Below are 18,686 nucleotides of genomic sequence, written 5' to 3' on the forward strand. Positions count from 1 at the left end.
GAACGTCAGAACTCAGTCAGCTTATTTTTTTTACTCGTTGCACCTTGAAAATATTCCCGAAAAAGAATCGACGACCGAAGTGGTACTTCAGCAACACTATATGTTCGTCACATTTTGTTGAAATATTTTCAAATCTACCGAGGAAGCTGGCACGTTTGCTTTATGAGATGAGACCGAGAATGTGTAGAGAATGCAATAAAAGGAAAAGCGTGTGAATTATTATTACTCAGATGATCGGCGAGTTCTATGCACATTCTGTGTTATCGAAGTGCACAGCAAACGGGGAAACAACCGAGAGCATTCAAAAAATGAGAAGCACTTTATGCTGCCATCACAGGCGGCCAGTCAGAATGATATCATCACCAGCTTCCGGATGATTTTTTGGTTGCCAAGGCAACGTTCTATCTTCAATAACACAGGAATTTCATATCATACTTTGCTATATGATGTGTATACGTATTACATCACTCAACACATGGTATGCTTGTTTCCTCTCAAAAAAATTACTCAGAAATCATGAAAAAATTTAATTTCAATTATGTGTGGTGTCATCCAGTGAATAGGTATAAAATTAAGCAACTTACAGTAGTATTGATTTTTGAAGTACATAGTATGACATGTGGAGAAACATGGGTCAGGGGTCAAGATAGGTAAATGCCGTCGCAAGCTGGCGCTAGTGAGCCTTGGAAATTCTAAACTTCTGTATCTACATAGAAGAATTTCGAATTTTGGTTAAGGACAAACGTCTTGAAATCCTGCTTCAACAGTGCACCAGAACTTCAGACTCACAAATCTCAAGAAGCAAGCTTCAAACAACCGTGAATTTCATTATTCTGTTCTTGCTCACTTGTAATAAGCTTAAAGTAAGAAGATCAGCTTCGCTAGTTTTGTTTACGAAGAGATTTGTGCGCTCGAATTCGTGAGTAGGCCATTGTGGCGGCCATTTTGGGATTCTAACAAGTCTGTCCTTAAGTTGATTGGACTGTCAAGAGCTACCCGATGATTAACTAGTTGATTTTAGGTTTACCCGCTAGGTGGCTCTAGTAAGTCTGAGAAATTCTAATTTGCTGTATCTCGAAAATCAGACTAACTAGAAAACCCGGACATCCAGGGCCATTCGATAGATTTTAAATAATTTAAAACTGAGTTTGTTCTATGTTGTTTCAAATTTCTCAAATGTCTTGAAATCCCGCTTCAACAGCGCATCAGAACTTCAAACGCACAAATCTCAAGAAGCAAGCTTCACATAACAGTGCATTTTATTATTCTGTTCTTGCTCACTTGTAAGAAGCTTAAAATAAGAATATCAGGTGCGCTGGTTTTGTATACGAAGAGATTTGTGCCCTCGAAATCGTGAGTAGGTGCCAAAGTCGGCCATTGTGGCGGCCATTTTGGGATTCTAACAAGTCTGTCCTTGAAGAAGCTTCCAAAAACGCAGACTTTTATGTGCAAAGATTGCTATGATTGCTATTCCATTCCTTATTACATATGTACCTATCATAGATTCCCTCCAAACAATTGGAACTTTCCAAATATATACCGTCGTGCGGGGCTTCTTTATACACTTTTTAATGGTTTTTCAACTTTATGACATTGTAACTCCCAGAGTAGTGAATGTATTTCCACAATTTTTACACATAATAATTGTGAGTATGTATGTAGGATGCATGCAAAATTTGAACTAAATCCATCCATAAACAAAAAATTGTCCATACATCAATCGGAGACATATCATATAGAACCAGAGGGGGCTACTTTGGACATTCATAATTAAAACAAAACTGCAGTTAAAATTCCGGGTTTATTTAGAATACTACTTTGTACCAATACTGTTGTATACTATCTCATACATGATTTCAATAAATATATGCGTTTTTAGGTGGTTCTGTGCTACCTTTGGTTTTATGAGCAGCGTGATATTTTAATACAGACTAAAAGGCTGTCTGAGGGCCACCATTCCATTATTTAGGTGAAACGGTCATTTATATTGTGAATCCATACAAATATTCGATTGTATATGCTACGTCGATACTTCTTGCACGAATTGAGCAACCCTTTGAAATTTATGAACTGCAGAAACAATGCTTACAGAGCAAATGTTCTGATACGTTATGAATTTTTTTATGATTCATTCGATGTTTTTCGCCTCCTGACAAACAATAAAGAGTTTGTTTGAAAAACAATTTCAACCAAATGAAGGGGAAAATATTGCGTCATAATAGTCCCAAAGACATCAAACAGATTTGAACGATATTTCAAATTCAAAAAATCCATATTCAAAAGTGTCCAAAGTAGCCCCGTATTTCAAAAGTAGCCCCGCACGACGGTAACATTTTCTTAGGTCAATAATGTAACGCTATTTTTATCTGTTTTGAAATAATATTTCTTCATTCCAGTACTTCTAAGAGTTATTTTTTAGTTTTTTATCAACATGTTAATAAACTGTGATGATAACTATTTTAAAATCATGTTTTTGTTGTAACTTTCTTATAGTAATGTTTAGTTTTTTGTTATGTTTTGCAAGCTGTGGCTTCAAACTACTATACTAAAAATGATTACACACTCCCCATGATTAAATAATGCTGCGTTATCAATATGTATTAGGGTAAACATTGTACCATAATTTGGAATTATCTGAAATAATCCAAAACTTCTTCTTCTTAAGGGGAAACTTTTTGATGAGACGAAAGAAGAAACATCCAAATTTAGATTAATCCTTATATTAAAATCGTGATAAGCGTGCCATCTACCAATTGCTGAAATAAATTTCCTTGAAAGGTGGTTAATTTTTGAATTTTTATCTAATGACTTCATGTCTTATCGTCATTTTGTTCTTCGATCTGTCGCGACATGTCGCGTGGGTCCCAAGATGAACTAGCCTAGGGCTAAAAATCTCGTTAATACAGATAAAAAAAAGTTATTAATTAAAGAGCTTTCTTTGCCTGTCATTGCATGTATTAGTATATTGTGAAGCAAGTACAACATACAGGGTGCGGCAGGAAAAAATGCGAAAAGGCACTATTACACGCTAAATATGGGATATATATGACTATTTTTCCATGACAGTGTATCAGTCAATGTCTATATTCTAGCACTGCAAAATAAAAATAAACATATTTGATGTTTAACATATGATAATGTAAGCCTAATAAGCGGGTATCAAAAAACTGCGCGCCTAATGGTAATTAAACAAAATGACTATAACAGTCATAAAATTTGCTTAAATTCGATGAACAACCAGACTAAACTGATCCAGAGCCATGTAGTTTCACATACTAGATGAAATAAGTACATATGGTCGGCGTTAAGTCAAACCGGATCATTTGCTTTTCAATGATTTTGAGAAAATGTCATGCAAGCACTTCAAATCTCTGGTATTATTTTCAGAAATACTATTATTCTTTTATGTAATGACACGTCTGCATCAAGATAACGTCGATAAGTTCAGGTTCAACAAATTCCTCAGCTTATCTTTACCTGACCGAAAAATCGCGTAGTCCACTCTGACTGAACGCCGACCATTTGATGATATTGTAGAGCAAATTAAAAATTTTGTTTTACCAGATACGAGCGACCTGTGTACTTTTCTGCGGTTTGAAAATTCTGATTGTCTTCAGCTTCAGGCGCCTCCCTGCAAAGGTTAGTGACCAAAATGGGAAATGTTGCGCAGTTCCCACCCAACTGCACCCCTTTCGCACTTAGTATAAGTGCGGGATCGTGAATAAAACTGCGATTTTGCATCGAATCGTTTCGGTGTCTTCTGCGCACTTATTCAGCACTTTGTAATGCATAAGTGCGCAGAAGACACCGACACGATTCGATGCAAAATCGCAGTTTTATTCACGATCCCGCACTTATACTAACTGCGGAAGGGGTCCAGTGGGGTGGGAAATGCGCAATAATTAACTTTTCAGAAAACTAGCCTATTAGAGATCATGGAACGTTGAAACATAGATTGGTTAACGTCAAATGGACGAAAATGAGGTTTGAAGTTGAAAAACACTTTCGCATTTTTTCCTGCCGCATACTGTACAACATACACAGAACGGGAATCAAACCTTCTGTCTCCGGATTGGCGATCCATAGCCTTAAACACTAGGCTAATTAGAGATCCACGATCTGTCGGTCTTTATCCCGTAGCATTTTGCCAGAAGAATGAAAAAACTTTGAAATCGAAATCGTTTACGAACAAAACCATATAAATAATTTGCTAACATGAGTGCCGGAGCGTAGAAAAATGTCAAGATTGATTCCAATTTTTGGATTTCATACTATTGAGCATTTGATGATCAAATTTTTCTTGTGTCTTTTTAGTTTATATCTAATTTTACATATGCATTTTTCATGAACAAATAGACAAGTCGCATTATCAATATAGGATATTTTGACTTTAACAGGTATTAGTAGGTCGACTCCAGAGGCACGCTCTCCTCCATTTGGGAAATTTGTGCCACATTTTGACTTTAGCTTCGCTTTTAAGAAAGCTCTAAGCAGAAAATCATTGAAAATTTTCAAAAAATATATCCTTGAAACGGTTTGCCCAATTAATAAACTGTCGGCAATATTTTAGGCAATTCATGGGACTATGTTGAAAACGTACTACACACCGTAAAAAATGTTCTAAACAAAAAAGAAAATTTAGAAATCGATTATTACAAAAAAATAAACCTTTAATCTCCCTTAATATGGTTTTGCTGAATACATTTACCAGACATTGACCGCCTCGGCCATATGAGCCTTCGAATAGTAAGAGCAAAAATAGAACAAATTCCACCGAAAATGAAGTTTTTTTCTTAAAAAACTGCTACGCAGTCTTCAATACGGAAAACGAGGTTTATTGTTTGGCTGACGTTTCGACACAGGGATTTAGTGTCATCTTCAGGGTTACTAAAACTCGAAACGTCGGGCAAGCAATAAAGCTAGTTTTCCGTATTGAAGACTGCGTAGCCCTTTAAATCCTGCATAATATTGTATCCCAAATTTTGAATAAGCATTTTTCATGACCAAAAAAAGGCAAGTTGCAACATCAGTTTGCTATTTTCACTGTCCGAATGATAAGAATATTTAGACAATTTTTGAAACTATGTGGAAATCGTATACACAGTAAAAAATGTTGTATTTTTATATTATTTTAAATAATTAATAGGTTAAAAAATCAATTACATCAAAACTTTTGATTTTTTATACATAAAATAGCGAACATGTACTGCAGTTTATTTATATGTAAAGCATAGTATTTATATTAAAATTGCTACTTAGATAGTTGCCCCTTTCTTTGCATAATCCCGTAATCCCGGCTGTGAAGAACACTTCGTTTTCGAATGACTACCAGTTATCGACCGGTCCCGATATCAAAATCAACTCATAAAACAACAGTCAGTCGCGTGAAAGTTTTATCACTGGCACGAAGTTGATCAGTAGTCGTTTTTGGAATCAGAGCAGTGCAAGTGACCGTGCAGGTACTTGGTTGGATGGAGAGCGAGAGCGCGCCTGCAAGGTGTGGAACGCATGCTTGCAGGAATGAGGAGAACCGCGATGACGACGCATGCCATGGTGGATGAAACAGACAATCTTCGGGGAGGATTTTGTCGATTGACGGGCGCTGGCGTTTGCTTGCGCGCGCGGATCGACCGTCAAATCGAATTTTGAAGCGCACTGATGATGTCAGCGTTGTGGATTTAGAATTTATTATTGCCAGCCCGAGGCTCAACCGCTCAACCTGACTCGGTTGTGCCGGTGATTATCAACTAGCAACGAGGACTGGACCGGGGTGTGGTGACTGGCGAATAATATCTTGGGTGGAATATGAGTTTGTACTGGTATTCAGCTTCAATTGTGTTGGAAGCAGTATATTATTAATGAATCAGTTGATTGTAAAGGTTAATATTTTATTTATATGAGCAATAACAAAAAAACTTTAAATATCATGAGACTTTCCGAAGTAAGAATAGCAAAAAATACCAAAATTTGGAACTTGTGTAGCCTAATTATTATAGTGCCACTTTTCCGACAATAACTGCATCGAAGAACAAAATGTCGGAAAGACAAAAAGTCATTAGACAAAACTACGAAAGTCATTATTAAAATTCACTCTTCTTTTTAAAAAATTGTCCTAAATTGACATTTAGGAAGTCTAGCTGCTCAGAATTATTTCAAAGTTATTTTAGCTTTTATTATCTTCTTTTAGTATTCCAAATAAGGTAGCACCTTGAACTTTTTCATTCTTCAACCACTTAAATCTAATTTACTGCTCTTTTGTCCACTAGGGCACTGCGTGAGCGATTCCACTTGGCCGCGTCACTTACACACTCTGTACAGCGCCCAAATGTATACTATTCTTATTCTACTATATCGAACTGGTTGGCGTTACGCTACTGTCACTTTTCTACCCTGTCCATGGGTAGAATGATGAGCACGAGGATGTTGATATGTGGCTCTTGTTCCTTCTCCAGTCCGATTGAGGGTCCATTATGAGTTGCCGTTAGCCGATATCCAAGTTTCCGGGTCCGTTAGAGCATATGCTCAGAAGAGGGTCAGGTGTCAGCTGCTCTCGGGGGGAAGAGCAACTGACGAAAAATTGCAAGTGCCGGGGCTGGGATCGAATCCATGACCATCCACTTATGAAGTGAACGTGTAGCCACTACGCTACGGGCCCCGGCACACCTTGAATTTAAACGTAGAACTGTTGGATTTCTTCCTGGGGGAATCTAGTTGAACTCTATTTAAAAATTTCTGGAATGATTTGTTTTTGTTTTCGCTTAATTTGAAGAATGGTTTTTGACCAGCAATATTGACAAAACGCTTCTTAGTGCGCCCAAGCTCAATGAAAACCCTTATCTCCAATATCTAGCCTACCAGACACTATCAGTAACGGCCCCAAATTTATTTCTGACACGGTTATCGACCATAATTACTGACATATCTTTTTCCTCTTCTCTTCCTCATAATCGTTCCAGGTTGTAAATTTTAGTGACGAAACAAATTGTGCTTTTTTACCATTAGGAAACCAATTGTGCTAGTGTTTTTACTAATTCTAAATCCAATGTGAATGTGAAAATCCGAATTTCGTGTAATCCAAATTACCGGTGTCAAAATTGCTGAGTCACATCTCGGGGAAGTGCGTCGACAAATCAAAAGTGCTTAATAAATCCCCCGAAAAAAAGGAAAAAAATATTACAAAATTCGGCAAGTGAATAGCTTAGGCAGAAAAGCTGACGGAGCAAAATGTCGTTTCGTGTTGTGAGAAGTTCAAAATTTCGACATGTTTACGGCCAGGCGCTAAAACGGGAGCAGTGCTACGACAACATCAGAGTCTCCAAGAGCAGCTGGGACTCGACGTTCTGTGCGGTTAATCCAAAGTTCCTGGCCATCATCGTCGAGTCGGCCGGCGGAGGTGCCTTCATCGTGCTGCCACACAATAAGGTAGGAGAATAATTGCTGATAACGCAGAGTTTTAACCCGTTCAACTCCAAGTGAATTTTAAAAGTGGCAAAAATCTCCAACATCTCATTTCTCAACTGAAGTTCACTAAATTTTAAATTCCAACTGACTTACTACTCTAGTTTTGAACATATGTGAAGTCACAATTTTCTTGGACTTCTGGCTGTAATATCTGGATGAAGTTACTGGATCAAATCAGATACAAAATGTCCTCAGGTCTCCACTATAAACTAGGTATATTTCAACATAAGCTAACTAAACATAAAAGTTAATAAATAATTGTTGAAGTTGCCATTGGCTGAAAGTTTAGAATTATCCAGTTTTCAGGATATAGACTGTTTCAGAAGTTATAAATACACTAACGATTGACTGTCATTTTAATTTTAGAGTGATTTGCAGGAAAGTTCCTAATAGGTCATGTAGTAAACTCTCTAAGGATACAAATAATACCAACTTTGTTACTATTTCGTGCAAAAGATAGAAAATCGAGATCTGTAAGCCAAAGGTTGAAAAAATGCGAGTTGTAAATGAATCATTTCTTTAACAAACATTCTGGAAATTACTGTATCGATAAGAAAAGATGTTTCTCTTTTAGTCAAAGTTGTTTTGGCTGGAAAAAAAATTGTCAAGAACCACCATTGAAGTCTTCATAATGCAAAAAAAGTAGCAAAATTTTGAACACCACTTGCTAAATCAAACGTAAATCAAACTAATACCTCAACAGTTGTTTATTACATTCGCTTCGATAGTATGACAAGCATTGGTATCTGAAGGATAGGATGACCTGCAAAAAAAAACTTAGTTGTAATGAAATGTGTTCATAAACGCTATGAAACTGTATCGAAGTCCTTACGTTGCTAAGAAAAACCTAGAAAAAATAAGAAAGTTGATCTAATCAAAATTCTTTGGAAATGGCCTCATGATTTTTCCCAGGTTTTGATGATGGCATTTCTTAGACAAGTTATTGAGGTAGCGAATGTGATAAAGAGTAAGATAATTTTTGAAACTTAGTAAGAAATAATGTTGAAAACACTCTTGTGCAAATTAAATTTTCAAGCATGAAGTAAATAATTGAAGAACTCGATTGTTTTTAAAAATATCATGACAGTTTACATGAAACGTAAAAATGTGGAATGCAATAGGGTAGTGCATGAAATTATCTGCTTCTCTTTCACTCTCACAGAAATTTTGTAAACAACAAGGCCACGAAACGTCAAAATCTTATACAAAACCAAAACAGTGCAGTGCCCTATATACTGTATTGTGAAAACAAATGATTAAAATCATCAAAACACATCTTTTTATTAGAAAAACAAAGTGTATTTATAATTTCTGAAACAGTCTATATTCAATACTTCTGAACAATCGAAGTCTGCGTTAACGTTTGATATTTTCAAATGACATGAAGCACGAGATACAAACCGTTTAACCTTGGGGTATTATTTTGATCTTTCTCAAATTTCAATTCTCTGTAGCTTTTGTTTGGCAAGTTCTAGCAATCTGAAATTTTCTGACAATTTTTTTTTCGTGAAAATATATCTTTCTCAAAAATATAGGTAAAGGTTTGAAAGACCCCTGGAGGCGGTCCCATAAAAAAAAAGTTACAAATAAAACCTTGGGGTCGTTTGATCCCAAGCTTTTGACAGCTCGCAAAAATCAATGGCTTGTCCGATTTTGAATCTCTTCGGCCACTGTGGCCACCGGAACCTGCTTCAACTGAAAAAAAAAGACGCTTTAGAGACACTAACAAGCTTAAACTTTGCAACCAAACAAGTAATCTGGACCGTAAACCTTCCCACATGGACTTTGGTTAGAGACATTAATACTCACTAAGTATTGGGAATCTGTTCCGGAAATCTGGAACATCTGAAATAGTTATTTATGCAATGAGTTGCAAAATAAAATCATACATTTATCCAACGAGGCTTGGCGAGTTGGATAAATATGACGAGTGCTGTAAAAATCGAGTTTTGCAACAAGTTGCATACAACATTATTTGCAAAGGCAAAAAAAAATACGGTAGAATATAATTAATTTAAACAGTACCATCGTGCTTCCCCATGGCTCAATGAGAGCGTCCACGTGTTCCATCCTTCGAAATTTGAATGAAGCAAGCCGTGCTATAACCGTCACAATCGTCACAATATTTCAAGTTCTTACCGTGGAAACTCTGGTTTCTAATCAAACAATCGCATTATGATTCATAATGCAAGCGAAATGAGTTGCATTATGAATTATAATCAAGGATAGGAACACTCACTTGGAAAGAGTTACACTCACTTGCAGTTTTATCAACTCAGAAGCGTGCAATCAAGAAACGATGTATGGACGACTTTTACCTTGTGATTTCCTCTAAGACTTTGCCGAATAGAGTAGAGGTCGCACACGCAAACCGAAGTCGTGAGGGAGCTGCGAAGGCAACTCTCCACGAAGTGAATGTGAATTGCACTCACCTGGTGGAGAGTCGATTTCACCGCTCTGTCATGACCTGGGGATTTGTGTGCGACCCCTACTCTATTCTGCAAAGTTTTAGACGAAAGCACAAGGCAAAAGTCGCCCATACAACGTTTCTTGATTGCATGCTTTTGAGCTGAGAAAATAGTTAGTGAATGTACTTCGTTGCAAGTGAGTGTTCCCATCTCTGATTATAATGCAACTCTTCGATTTAGTGAAAAAAAGTAGGCCGTTACGATACCAAAGAGGCAAGTAGGGGGATTAGGGGCATAATGGATACCCGGGGCGAAATGGACACCCCTGTTTTTGCCGAAACCGTTGACTTTCATGTAAAACTTTCAATGCATAAGTGTAAAGGAACAAGTCATTGTTCTATTTATCAAAAGTACCATTTAAATTCCTTCAAAATAACCAAAATATCATTGAAATTGAAGTATGTTTTTCATATGGTGGATTTCTTAGAATTTCGAAGCAGCAGCAAATAAGCTATTACGAGTCATTGAGTGTGTCCACCATACAAACAAGTGAATTGTTACCTTATCTAGATGTATACGTAGATTTAGCAATGGATGAAGTATTATATTTTTGATCAGAACACACTGAAAATAGCAATTTCAATGTTGTAGTCTATTCGGGGCGAAATGAACACTGGCAATTAGGAATGGATATACGCGCGTTGCATACTGTTGGGCGTTTTAGAGAGTTTGAAAAAAATTAATCCGATTATTTTAGCCTAAAATTTATTTAATTAACTTTGATGTTATGTAAACTCCTCTAAGATGGAGCATTATATCTGTGGTATTGATCTCCGTTGGCAAATTACTTAACTGGTTGATATACTCAAAGATACAGCATAAAATATGCAGGGGTGTCCATTATGCCCCGATGGGTGTTCATTGCGCCCCGTACCTTTCCTGACAGCCCCTAAAAACACACGATTTTCAATTCATTATTTTTTTCACAATAATGACATTCTACCAGCTGTAAATGATTGAAATACGTAAGAAACAAGTTAAAGTTGTAAGCCAACTGATAATATGTTAAGTTTTTGTCTGTTATACAGGCCTAACATACTCATTTGCTTAGGGTGTCCATTAGTCCATTATGCCCCTAATACCCCTATAAACAAAGATATTATAGTGCGCAGTTGCAAAAAGACATTTAAGAAAAATATTTAAGTTTTTCCGTATGATAATGGGATGTTCTACAAAATCAATTATAAAAAAACATGGCCAAAGAACCTATATTTCTATCTCTTTAAAAAATTAGGGTAACGCCTCAAAAAGATTATTTTTTTTTAATAACTTTTTGAGAGCATTCAATACACAACATTTGTTTTCCTAAGACAGCAAACTTCTATTTCTTCAATTTAAAAAGGTACTTTTGAAATTCTTTTAAAAAATGCTTTTCTACACCTAATAACTTATGTAGAATAGCGCAAGTCGATTTTCAATTTCTTAGTTCCATTCAGATGATCTCGTTCTCGTCTTGCAATGATAAAAAAAACGAAAAACAGTGTTTTTGTTTAAAGCGTTAAAGTAAAATTTGAGAATAGGATATTTTTCATTTAAAGGCCTGTTTAATGTATAAGTATAAAAAGTGATCAAAACTTAATGTTCCCAAAAAAAAACAACCACTCAAAACTAATTTGAAGAAAACTTTATTCTATTCTTTTTTTTATCACCTTCAAATGCAGTATACTCTGTAGAAATATGTAGGGTAATTTTCCAATTGTTGCACGGCTAAAAACTCGCCTATTGTTGCACACTCCATGTTATTCTTATGAGGTGTGTAACAATTGGCGAATTTTTAGTCGTGCAACAATTGGAAAATTACCCTATTAAATTACATCATTACACTCATAACGAGAGCTCATATTGACTATGTTCTGAAGCCTCTGTTCTCCAAGGAACCCAACAGATCTTTCTTTAAAGAACATTAGCTATATCCAAGTGACAGAAATAAAAAAAAGTAAATGCAGACATGAGACATTACATTGCAGCCACTCTACAGGGTGTTAGGCTCGTGAATGCAATTTTTTTAAAGGATGATAGAGGACCAGAAATGTTGAAAAAAAAGTTCTACGCATATAGTCAAATCTCAACCGTTACGTAGTTATTGAACTTTCCATGTTTTTGATTATTATTGCCTTAACTGACTATAACTTTAAAATGGTCAAACTTATCGCAGTTTTTCTACCCTTATTCGAAAGATTACTGAATTTTCTATCAAATAGCATCTTTGAATCGATTGGTTCAGTTAACCCTCTAATACCCAACCCCGCTTCGTGGAAAATCATTTTTTTTATATTTTTGGCTGATATTTATTACTGTTTTGTATATCTCAAAATGGTTTTTGGTGTATTTTAAAGCGAATTTACATTTTTTTTTTAATAATTGAAAAAATGATGTTTTAGTCACCTTTTAGAAGTCATTGTTTATTTTGTATTGAATCGCTACAATTAACATATTTTAAATTTTTCCCAAATCATTCCATTTAAGTTCAATAGTTTAAAGGAATCAAATACACTCTAAAATTATTTTCCTTAAAATTACACGGAAAATAAAATTTCACATGAAAAAAAAAATAAAATAAAAATATTTCAACAATAATCATAAAATCTCAAAATGTTTTCATCTCGAAAAATCTGTACTCCAAATAGTTTCCAGGAAAAATATAAAAGTGTGGGGATGTTCAAAAATAAAAATTAGAAAAATCAAAAACTGAAATTAACAAAATCGAGAATTAAAAAGAATCATCTTCCAAAAAATGTTTAAATCGATTTTAGATGACGAAAAATGTTATTTAGATCAAAATAAAAAAATTTGGTATTAGAGGGTTAAATAACTAAGTTTTCTAGAGCAAATAGCTCAAAAATAGTGTGTTTTATTTTTTTGTCAATTATCTTTGAAAAGGCGTATTAAATTAAAATTCTTTCTTAGGCAAAGTTGTGGCTCCTATTCCACTCTACCATTCGTCCTTCAACACCAAACTTCTAGCTCTTATCGTTTTCTTGCAATTTCGACTTAAATGTGCAGCACAGTGTGCCAAAAAGTGCTTACCTTGACAGTTGCAAATTTATGATCTGAAATGCGTTGCGTTGCGTTGCGTTGCGTGGTAACGGAGTAATTCGTAGATTGCATACTGAAAGTTGTCATGTTAAAATTTAAATACTCCTATTCTAATTGCTTATGGAATGCTATTTGGGAAGGAACAGCTATCCAATCAGAGATTGAAGTAAAAAAAGACATGATAACTTCCATTGCCGGCCACGCCCATCTTCTCCGTTACGAGGATAGGAAAGGATGTGATGATATGACACCTACTTTATGAAAGGCCAGCGACTCACCGGCGCCCCCATAGGTGTCAAGGAGTTGGATATTTGGGATGGGTTGATTTGGGATTCACTATAAGCGAGTGATACGACAAGATTTTGTGAGTGTATTTGAGTAGTATATGTAGATGTGTTGGAGTGATTGAAAGTGTTTTAGTATATTTAAACAACAACGTTGGGAGTGACATAGCTAAGAAATGTTGTTACTCCATGGGCCTTTCTGATTCCGGGATGGGGCACAGGCATTTACACTGTGTCCTGGCTAACAAGCCTAGGCTTAAGCGCCATTGCTCGCTCTCTGAAACGATAAGAAATACGTTTTGCAGATGGAAAGGGATAGTAGGGAAGGGATGATATCTATTTATCGAGATGCCAGCGACTCACCGACGCCCTCGTAAATAGAAAGGAGATGGGATTTTGGAACGGGATTTTTACATATACAATAATCAGAACAATCTTACCAAGTATCTGCTTTAAAGGATCAACGTGTGGATATAGCATATTTTTTTCGAGATATGTAACTGCAACACGATTGGTCAATTCAGGTGGGCACACTGTATACTTTCGACGGTCATACGACAAGGCAACACACTCAACGTCATTTCACGTCCACTTCTCGATGCTTGCTACACCACGCCACTGTCCAGTAGGCCGTGTCGATTTTTGCAAAATTGCGAATACACAATCCCGAATAGTCACAAATGGTTGCAAATGGACCCAAATGAAGCCCTGCAAAATTTAAAAATTCTTAAAAATCGGTAAGCTAGTCCGCAATCGACTTGAACTTTTATATGGGAATTTTAATTTTTCAGTATGGGGAAATTCAACTTTTCAAACTTTTGAAGAAAAAGGCACATTAAAGCAACTCTAAAAATCCGCTCCCCCCCTGAAGATTTAGTGCATATATTAGGGAACATTTTGTTAGAAGACAACTTTTTAGTTGCACTTAAGATAAGGGCGTTATTAAATTTCGAAACAATGGACATTTTATTCGCATGATTTCTAACTTCTTTAATTGGCATCACTGCACGTTTTGCGTGTTGAAGAGGGTGGTAACAGCCATCTGCGGCGTCACCACCCGTCGCTGGATGGAGACGCAAGTACCTGATAAAAATGAGATAGTTAGGATTCTTGCGGTATTGCTTTATAAATACATGGTATCTTCGGCAAAGTTGTTGGCATGGTCAAGAGCTGTCCAGTGATGAACTAAATCATTGGCAAATCCATCGCTGGGCGGCGCTAGTGTGCATACAAACTGCATGCAAAAGTATTAACGTATATGCGCGTATCTCAATAACGTGATAATTTTACTGTGTGGTGTCTTCGACAAAGTTGTTGGCTGGGCCACGGGCTATCCAGTGACGAACCAAATAAGTAGGAATTCAACCGATAGGCGGCGCTAGTGTGCATACAAACTGGATGCAAAAATACAAACGTATATGTGTGTATCTCAATAACGTTATAATTTAAGTAGGTGGTGTCTTCGAAAAATTTGTTGGCTGGACCACGGGCTATCCAGTGAAGAACGCAATACAGTCTAGACTCCTAGTACACGGTTAGTTCGGGGGCAAATTTATGATCTGAAATGCGATGTTTAAATCGAAATTGCAAGAAAACGATCAGACATAGAAGGTTGATGTCAGAGAACGAATGGTAGAGTGAGGGGCCACAACTTTGCATCAGAAAAAAATTTAAATTAATACGCACTTTTCAAAGATAATTGACAAAAACATATAAAAACACTCTACTTTAGAGCTATTTGCTCTAGAAAACTAAGCTATTTAACTAAACCAATCGATTCAAAGATGCCATTTTATAGAAAATTCAATAATCATCCGAATAAAAAAAAAAAAAACTGCGATAAATTTGACCATTTTCAAGTTATATCCAGTTAACCCTCTAATACCCAACCCCGCCTTTAGACGGGGTATAGTTTAAGCATTTTTGTAATTTTTGTTTCGTGGATAATCAAAATTTTTATATTTTTGGTTGATACTTAGGACTATTCTGTATAACTCAAAATGGTTTTGTGTCTTTCAAAGCGTATTTACATTTTTTAAAAGTAATTGAAACATTTATGTTTTAGTCACCTATCAGAGGTAATTGATTATTTTGTATTGAAACGCTACAAATAACATGTTTTATTTTTTTTCCAAACTATTCTATCGTAGTAAAGTAATTGAAAGGAATCGAATACACTCTAAAATGATTTTCCTTAAAATTACACGGAAAATAGAGTTTTCAATGAAAAAATATAAAATAAATATATTTCAAAAATAATCATAAAATCTATAAATGTTTTTGTCTCAAAAAATCCGTATCCCAAATAGGCTAGGGGATGGTCAAAAATAAAAACTAGAAAAATCAAAAACCGAAATTGGGTTCTTTAGGGGTATTGAGATTATTTCATAATCGGATTCTCCGTCCAAAAATTAGTCGAAATCCAAAATTTCATAATTTTTGGTAACCGGGAACTATTTTTAAAATGCATTTCAAGTTTGTATAGGGAAAATTTTTTGTTCGGGACGAACTGTCATTTTATCGAATGAACTGTCATTCTATCCACAGAAATTAAATTTGTTTTGTTTATTTAATCATCAAAACAAAGGGATTGGATCGCAATAAAATCACGTTATACTCAGAAAAACGAGCTCTTTCGATTAGGATATAGAAAATATCAATATTTTATTCACTAAACAACCCAATTCACAAAATCGAGAATTAAAAAGAATGATCTCCCAAAATATGTTAAAATCGATTTTAGATGACGAAAAATGATATTCAGACCAAAATTAAAAATTTGAGTATTAGAGGATTAAGGCAAAAAATAGTCAAAAACATGGAAAGTTCAATAACTATGTACGTAACGGTTGAGATATGACCATATGCGTAGATCATTTTTTTACTATTTATGCTCCTCTTACATCCTTTAAAAAGTTTGCACTCAGGAACCTAACACCTTGTATATATTAGACTACAATATTTATAAAAATCAAGATGAAGATATTTTTAATCGATATCCAACCACGAAACCCAAAACTTAAACTTTACTGAATTTACCAAGTCCATCACATGCTGACAAAACCGCTCTGTAGAAGTGCACACGCGCGCACGATTTTTTGAGTAGATTGCCGCAAGTACTGAATGCAACTCCCGCATCAGCAAACATAAACAGAACGAAAGTTTATTCTCGAGGCGAGGCTGACTTTTCCACTTCCTCATGCTTGTACATTTACGACGGAGAACAATATGACTCATCCAACATTGAACGCGGCCGGAGCAGCGAATAATTTCGCTTTTTGTCGTAAACACTCGAGTCGAGGTTGAATCGAATTTGACAAAACGGTTTCGAGTGTCCCGTCCCCTGATGGTTTGCTTTCACTTTTACTTCTGAATCACACACCCAATGCACAAGTGCAATTACCTCTGAGCAGAATCAAAACACTTTGTAATTAAACCGGTATGCGATTCAGCCCCCTACGACGACGGTGGCATATAATGCTTAATTGCATTCATGTCACCCCGAATTGAAATTCTTGTTCGACAGTAGTGTTGCAAACGATTTGTATCGTGCACGGAAATTTTGCCAGTCGGCCAGTAGCAGCAGCTTCGTTTCAAGAAAGCTATAGGTACGCACCCCACACAAAGATCTCAGAATTCAACTACAAGACGATGAGTCAAATCTCTTGGGCAGAGGGGTTTTCATGATGTGCTTCATGGAGCACTTTGTGTGTAAACAGGCTCTGGCAGATCGCAAGAAATTTCTTGGTCTTTTTCGATGCGTCTCCTCTATAGAGGTCTCGCGTCATTACTTCTCTGACACTTCCAAAAAAAAATGTAAACATTCTAAACGTATGGGAAAACGTTTCTGAACAAGTCTGGCTTCAGGAATGACTATAAATTCATCTATTTTGGGTGGCTTTTCAGTCAAGCTAAGATTTGCGACAAATGCTACTTGTTTCATTCTTCTGACGTTTCGGCATTGGACTCACCTTCCTCGTGGGATGTAAACTGCTGAGAAGCAGGCATAGTCCCAGTGGAGACGTTAACCCAAGCAGAACAAGAAGAAGAAGAAGACTTAGGGAGACACATCGGAGTGCTCGATTAGTAACACACAGTTATAAATTTGGTTCATATGGTTCAGATGTGGCATAGAGCTCAGCAGATTGCGAGCTCCAGTTTAAGGAAACAAAAAAAAAATGGTTTAAAATCCAAATGGGAGGGGTCATATATGAACCCAACATAGAATTGGCTGTTAAAAATCACACATTCTATAATAAAGAACACTGTCTTCGGCAGAGTTGTTGCAAATTGAGTCTTCTATTAGGGAAAATGGGAATATTTGTATTTTAAGCTTAATTGACAGCCTACAACATCCTGAACACCATGAAGCTTGGAGAAACGAAATAATTGACATACCAGTTAATTCAAAAGCTGAATTTGGATATCGGTTACGTTAACACTTACCTTACCTCGGTCCATGGCTGTTTGTCACTAGTTCCGCACTCTGCGAAGGGTCCGCAGATCGTCCTCCACCTGATCGACTCACCTAGCTCACTGCGCACCACGTCTACTTGTACCGGTCGGATGACTCTCGAGAACCTTTTTAGTCGGGCTGCTATCCGACATCCTGATGACGTGACCCGTCCACCGTAGATTTCCGCGGTGTGGTCGAGGGTTGGTTCTCTCAGCAGCTGAAGGTTCATTCGCCTTCTTCAAGTCCCGTCTTCCATCTGCAGATGGTACGCAACACCTTCCTTTCGAAAACTCCAAGGGCGCGTTGGTCCTCTGCACGTAGGGTTCATGTTTCGTGCCCATAGAGGACGACCGGTCTAATCAGCGTTTTGTAGATAGTTAACTTCGTGTTACGGCGAACTTTATTCGATCGTAGAGTTCTGCGGAGTCCAAAGTAAGCACGATTTCCTGCCACAATGCGCCTCTGAATTTCTCTGTTGGTGTCGTTGTCGGCGGTCACCAGTGAGCCCAAGTACACGAATTCTTCAGCCGCCTCGATTTCATCACCGTCGATATAAATTCGGGGTGGTGGGCGCGGTGATTCCTCCCTGGAGCCCATTGCCATCACGTACTTTGTCTTCGATACATTAATGACTAATCCGATACCGTCTGGCTTCACTCTTTAGTCGGATGTACGTTTCCGCTATCGTCTCAAATTAACGAGCAATAATATCAATGTCATCAGCGAAACCAAGCAGCTGAACGGACTTCGTGAAAATCGTTCCACTCGTGTTTATCCCCGCTCTCCTTATTACACCCTCTAAAGCAATGTTGAACAGCAAGCACGAAAGACCATCACCTTGCCGTAACCCTCTGCGAGATTCGAAGGGACTCGAGAGTGTCCCTGATACTCGAACTACGCACAACACTCGATCCATCGTCGCCTTGATCAATCGTATCAGTTTATCCGGGAATCCGTATTCGTGCATAATCTGCCATAGCT

General features: G+C 36.8%; 1 protein-coding gene across 7 annotated transcripts in view; it reads left to right on the plus strand.

Moving 5' to 3' along the window:
- Window positions 1-18,686, plus strand: part of LOC109430619 (coronin-1C-A) — an 84,955-nt gene that overhangs the window by 28,534 nt on the left and 37,735 nt on the right. For all 7 annotated transcript variants that reach the window (XM_062852119.1, XM_029879652.2, XM_029879653.2 and 4 more), the window contains exon 2: window positions 6,957-7,422. In XM_062852119.1, coding sequence (XP_062708103.1) covers window positions 7,225-7,422 — 198 coding nt within the window. In that variant the 5' untranslated portion in view covers window positions 6,957-7,224. The remainder of the gene's footprint in view (window positions 1-6,956; window positions 7,423-18,686) is intronic.

The sequence above is a fragment of the Aedes albopictus genome, chromosome 2, assembly GCF_035046485.1.
Source record: "Aedes albopictus strain Foshan chromosome 2, AalbF5, whole genome shotgun sequence".
NCBI classification, from domain to species: domain Eukaryota; kingdom Metazoa; phylum Arthropoda; class Insecta; order Diptera; family Culicidae; genus Aedes; species Aedes albopictus.